The sequence below is a fragment of the Pagrus pagrus genome (assembly GCF_965226575.1).
Source record: "Pagrus pagrus genome assembly, chromosome: 1".
Classification (NCBI taxonomy): domain Eukaryota; kingdom Metazoa; phylum Chordata; class Actinopteri; order Spariformes; family Sparidae; genus Pagrus; species Pagrus pagrus.
In genome coordinates, this window is record NC_140185.1 from 13,579,611 (window position 1) to 13,585,981 (window position 6,371).

The window sequence follows — 6,371 nt, forward strand, 5'->3', positions numbered from 1 at the left end:
ACTCACTCTGGTCATTAAAGGATTACAGCACCTTTCGAAGGTCAGGGCCTTTAAGGTCTGCAGCGTTGCTGTTGGTGTTAGCGTTGATTCGAAGATGGAAAAATCCAGTTTGAGCAATACATTGACGAGTGTGACTCTGCAGTCTTCTGGCTTCTGATGAGCCTCATCAGAGGCCAAAAGACTGCAGAGTCTGTGATAACTTCCTAGAGTTGTAAAATCCTGTCTAATAGTTTTATAACCCTGTCGTTTTATCCTCAGTCTCAATGATTACGAGCTAAACTGCAGAATAAAAGAGGTCGACTGCAGTCTGGGAACCTCCTCTTAATACCGTAGCTCCACTTTAACTCGGAGCTTAATTCTAAATGAGAAAATGAAGAAGTTTTAGTGGCCGTGAGACTGGACAGTTAGTCACATTTAATGACCAGTGATATTCTGTGGTGAGCACTAACTGGAGCTAATGGGTAACTTTAAAAAGCTTTTATTATTTGTGTGCAACTTAAGAGTAAAGCATGATGATTACACAGATTTAAGGGGCCAGCTTGTAAACATAAGCTCAGTTTCCATTCAGCATTTCTCACAAAAACACACAGTGTGTACCCTTGAGATCCAACAAACATGCTGAATGCATTTCCTTCCTTATAAAACATTTGCAGAGCTTATTTTGAAAGAGTTTAAATTGTTCACATCCTTGTTTACTTGATAGCAGTCTTTGGTGAATTGCTTCACTTCTTAGCACTTTACTGCAACCAACCATCAGCAGAACATCGTGAAACTGGCAGCAGGAATGTGTATCGTGATTGCAGAGTGCACGATACAAACAAAACAGGACCTCACTCATAGAAACATTACTCCATAGAGAGGCCAAGTCCCTCCCCCTCTGGCTTCCCTCATGGGACCTTACTTCAGAAAATATATGTATGGTGGGTAATGTCCAGATACCGATAACCTCTCCATCCTGTTTGAATTGTGTCGTGAATTACACATATGATGTTTGCAAATCAAGAAAGTCCCAGTTTGTCAAAAACACATCAGCGTAACTACCAACACCAACATGGCCGACACCTTGGTTGAGAAAAAGTTTAAAAAAAAAAATCACAAGGTAGGTCGTTTTATCAGTCACAGTCATGTGAAGGTTGAGCAGCTAGCTAATACATGAGGACGACTCTACAGTGTTTCAGTTGTGAGTTTTGGTGAATGTTAAACGAGACGACGTCACTAATGCGACTGTTGGTTGTGTGGTCTTTATAATTACATATTTTCATGTCTTATATATTTCATTAGTATGATGACAAACTGACTTTCTTGAGTTGTAAGAGTATTGTTTAAATTGACAAACATGTGTAATTCATGACACAATATATTCATGAAATAAGGTCCTGTGGTCGTCCACCAGCAGGGGCAGGACTTCACCTCTCAATAGTGTTATTAGTAGGGGTGTCACAATTTTGATTCAGAATCAAAATGTGCTTTAATTTGGATCATTGAAATCAAAAGCAGGATCAGCGACTACTTACTTGCATCTGAAAAAAATAAATTACACTTCAAAGATGGCACAGCTGCACTTTGAGATACTTATCTCGTGTGCACAAAGCTGACTGGTACAGGAGGAAACTTCGACAGCGTCCGAGATGTTGAGTTTAATTTCTTTTTCAGAGATCCTGTATGATTTGTTTGGGAAGAGGACTTACTTAGGACAGATTTCAGACACCGATCTCCCAAACCAAACTGTCTTTTGTTGTTTATTGTTGAATCCACACTTGCCTCAGACTACAGGATAAAGCCAAGCTGTCATTGTTAACAGTTGTCAGGGTAGAGAACTGATGATGAACTGTTGATCTTTTACAAATCCAGATGTGAAAGTCTTACAATGTCATAACTGTCTGTGCTGGAACATTTTTTAAATCAAAAATGAAATTGTGAACTTTACATTTAAAGTCAAATAGAAATGTGTACTTTTAATTGTGACACCCCTACTTATTAGTGGTCACCTTTGAATACCGAAGTATCCAACAGTCCACATTCCTGCTGTGTTTAGACTGAGGGGGGCCTCTTGTGTAGGTCTGTTCCTTGTGCTACTTTAACTCTACACAGATGTTTCCTCACACCTGGACTGTCATCCTCCTCACGGTTCCTTCTTCCCTCAACAGGCACATCAGATCTGTTACTCCGTCCTCTGCCTTTTCTCCTACGTGGCGGCAGTGAAGGGGAAGGAGGCGGATGGAAAACCCAAGCTCCTGTCGCCGAGACCCCTTCCTAGCTAGTCTACACCCCTCACCCTCTACCCCTCTGTCCTCGGTGTGCCTCTCTACTTGAAATGGCATCTCAGCTCTAAAACCAGAGACTTCTGACAATCCCTAACTCTACTCTAAGCACACAACCCCCGCTCCCTCTTCCTGTATATACAAGCCTAAGACCCCTTTTTCGACCCTGTTGTGTAGCCGTGTTTGCTCTGTGATGTCGTGTAAATACTCTTCATTGCTGTCGTCCTGATGATCATACCAACTAGCTAAATGTTTGCCTGCTCCTTAACTCGGGAGACGCAACTCTCCTCGAGCTCTTCTCCTCAGTGTGAAAGTCTTCTATCGTTCCCGCTGCCAACACCCAACTGTTTTTACCGATAGGAGGAGATGTGAGGGATGGCCTCGAGGCATAGAGTGCATGCAGGTCCCGTGCACAGCCTTGATCAGTCACTACAGAGTAGCTTCCCGCCCTCCTACCCCGTCTCCATACGACTGTGTGAGTTATTCTGTGATATGTGGTTACTGTAAAGTTCCAGTCTGTCCAAGTTGAATCTGGTGAAGCATCCAGAGACCCTCTCGTAGTGCAGGACATCCCATGCTGAAAACGCTACTGTATACTGCACCAGAGCACCGCATGTAAACGCTTTCAAAGTGTTTGAACCCTAAAATAATGTGAGTGTTCTCAGATGTGTTCTCTTGCCCGCCAGGCTGAATTACTGTTCTAGTTCTACTGTAAAACTTCTCGTCTGTGGTCTGCTGTTATCAATTGCATGTTACTATGAGGATAAAAAAATAAATATTATATATATTTCTATATATAGTATTTATTTAATATATACATATATTGACTGTACATTTCTCTGGAAAAAAAAAATCTTACAAATTGTTGATTTGCTTGATGTGCAATACTTAATAAGTAGTTAGCCATTGCCAGAGCCAGGTTTTCTTAAGTTCACTGGCGTTCACAGGGTGACGAATGTAAGAAAAAACTTTTTTGTCTATAGTACATTTTGATTGAAGTGAATACGATCACTTGAGTTTGACTGTTTTAAAGTTTGTCTTTTGAACTATGGACGACAGGAAAAAAACAAACAGCTGCTGTGATGCTCTGCAGGAGTGAACTGTGGAACATTTTGCACTCAGGCCACGCCCCCAATCAGTGATGTCACAGCAGGTGTTTTTAAACAGCGCAGGTGGTGGAGATGCTGTGACGGTACAGTACGTTTTCCTTCTGAACTCACACTGCAAGCTGTGTGAAACACCTGACACGAACTGATGTTACACCATTGTCAAATATGTGACTGCAGGGGGCGCTGTTGCATGGTTGATGTTTTTTATGTTATTCAGTCTTTCAAACAAGTCAGCAATTTATGAATAATTCAATCTAAAGTATCAAATAGTATGTTGTATATTAAATCTATTGCATGCTGCCATTTCAATAATAATTCACATATTGACAGTAAACTTGCCCCCCCCCTTAAAGATAACTACAAATGAATCAACAGACAAGTTGAAAAACGGCTGCTTAACTTTTGTCAATATTAACACAAAGTCAGTAAGTAGCTCTAAACATTTATAATCTAGTTTTCCTTGTTAACGAACCACCTTAAATACTCAGTGCGGCTGTCAACATGACGTGTCTTCAACGATAGCAGTGGGAATAATGTTGGAGTAATGCGTGAGCGTCCCGATGTGGAATTAACGAGACGTTTTTTCTTCCCACTCTGCAGACGGTCCTTGAATGCAGCATTAGTGGTACGTTCGGTTTGTGATTCAGTCTTTAAAACAGGTTATCAGTTTTTTTAATTTCCAGGTTCAGGGTCACATTTTCTGATGGCCTTAGTCAGAAATAGTGACTTATCTTTCACTGTGCCTCTGTTGACCTGCACCTGGAAATTAAAAAAAGCATCTCCTTGCCCTTTTCCTCACAAGTTATAAAGACTGAATGATACACACACACGTAACAAATCTATCAAGGTAGAAAATAAGTAAAAGAAAACTGAAGTCACTTCCACTACCCGGGTTGTCAGGAAATGCAACCTCGTTGTACGTGTAGATAAAAAAATTAAAAGGCATAAAGTTTTATGATCTCATAATATCCATGCAACAGTGCATCCTCCTGCAGTCAAAAGGCTGCATCCAGCAGTTATTTCATTACAGATTGATCGTTTGGCCACAAAGTATTTAAAAATACCTACTGTAGTTCCCCAGAGTCTCTGTTGACTTATTCAAATCTGTTTTGTATGACCATCAGTACAAAATGCAAAGTTATTCAATTAAAAATCAGAGCAAAAATGTCACATTTGAGAAGCTGAAGACATTGGGGCACATTAACTCATTCATAAGATATGGTGTACTTCTGGCACCGTTTGGTCAGGTTTATGAGTGCACTCCATAAGCAGCCAAAGAGAAACGCCTGCCGCCTCCATCACAGATTGGGTTGTGACAGAAGTACAAACTGTTCCTCGCTCACAGCAGCAGTTTTGTGTCCTGTGATGGATCATTTCAGACATGTTGAAGCCTACAGCTGTGGTCATCTGCTCCCCGAGGAGATCGTCAAGTCTTAATGTTGTTTCTGTTCTGTGATGGTAAAGAACGGTTGAGTCTGGTCCTATCGCTGGCCCATTAACTTTCACATTGACGAGTGCGTGTGTGTAGATTTGTGTGTGTGCACGTGCGTTCATGTGGTGGACAGTTTCTCCAGATCAGCAATATATATCGGTACAGCTCAATCACTGGAAGATGTTTTTTTGATTCTGACTTGCTTGTATTTTGAGTAATTTAACTGCGCAGAGGAAAATAATCAGTAGGATGTTCAGAAGACGACGTTCCGTTAACAAATAACACCACACACGACGGTGTGAATACGACTGAACTCGATCTGAAGCAGCTCTGAAACTGGTTTGGTTGGTGGGAGTGGGACACAGCTCTTTCTGCTTAAGTTAAAAGGACATTTTTTTTAAAAACTGGATTATTACAACTCATCTCTGTCATTGTACGAGCCAGCTGCTGTAACCAGAGGGAATAAATGAAATGAGATGTCAGGTGTAAGTATTCCAGATATTGACAAAGTATTTATAGAATATGTACAGCTTTGGCAATATAATAAAGTTGTCGCAAATAATGTTCGGTGTAGTTCGTTGTCCTTTTTATGAAGTGAAAAACATTGACATTCAAATGAGTAAACAAGTGAAAGACAGCACTGTGGCACTTTGAAGATTTATTATCAAGTTGAAACAACCTTTGTTAAAAAAAAAAAAAAAGAAAAGAAATTTTGGTAAAAAGCTCGAGTCCATCTCAAGCAGCAGTACAACCATTACAAGTTTAAAAGGGACAGTTAACCCAAAAGTCAAAAATACATATTTTTCCTCTTAACTGTAGTGCTATTTAGGGCCCATGTCCACATAGCTTTTTCTTTTTTTTCCAGGCAGAAAAGACAAAAATACGGTGAATATCACCTAGGCCAGGAAAAAGAGCATCGGTGACGTCACCAGCGGCTTCCTGAAAGGTTGAGAGGTATTCAACTCGGAGCGGCTGCACAAAACAGGTGGAGTGCTCAGAAAAACGACTTCTGAGATGCTCGCTCCTCATTGGGAACAATTAAAAAAAAAAAATGCTATGTGGACACATTCGTGTACATTGTTTGGGTGTGAATTGCCGGTTATGCAGACATCAAATATAATGGAACTAGATGGCTCTCGGCTTATGGTGCTCAAAGTGCAATGCATTTGAAAAACTCAACAGCAGTGTCGCTTTTCAGGAACCATTTTTGATTTTAGCTGTTAACTTCCCCTTTTTAAGACTGGAGTAAATAGGAAAAAGGCACATTATTAAGTGTACAAGCTGCGCAGGTTCAAGGATGAACCATCGATCACACCTTCCACCGGTGAGCATGTCTGTGAATACCTGATCAGACAGTTTCAGCTATGGAATGTACATCCATATTATCTATAGGTCACATAGAAAATGTTAGAAATTCAACTGTAGGGTTGAAGGGAAGAAGACTGAGCTTCAGGAAAAGATTTGCTACTTCAGATCAAGCTGAAGACTCTTCAGTCAGTAACAGCAGTGACTGAGCAGCACTCAAATCAAATCTTTCGCAGCTAATATATTGATCACAGATGGGCCGTA

At 40.6% G+C, this 6,371-nt stretch overlaps 1 protein-coding gene across 18 annotated transcripts in view; it reads left to right on the forward strand.

Annotated features, from left to right (window-relative positions):
* The window catches only part of madd (MAP-kinase activating death domain), a 53,555-nt gene extending 48,187 nt beyond the window's left edge, over positions 1-5,368 (forward strand). For all 18 annotated transcript variants that reach the window (XM_084360686.1, XM_084360676.1, XM_084360687.1 and 15 more), the window contains one exon: positions 2,148-5,368. In XM_084360686.1, coding sequence (XP_084216812.1) covers positions 2,148-2,261 — 114 coding nt within the window. In that variant the 3' untranslated portion in view covers positions 2,262-5,368. The remainder of the gene's footprint in view (positions 1-2,147) is intronic.
* Positions 5,369-6,371: the final 1,003 nt, after the last annotated feature.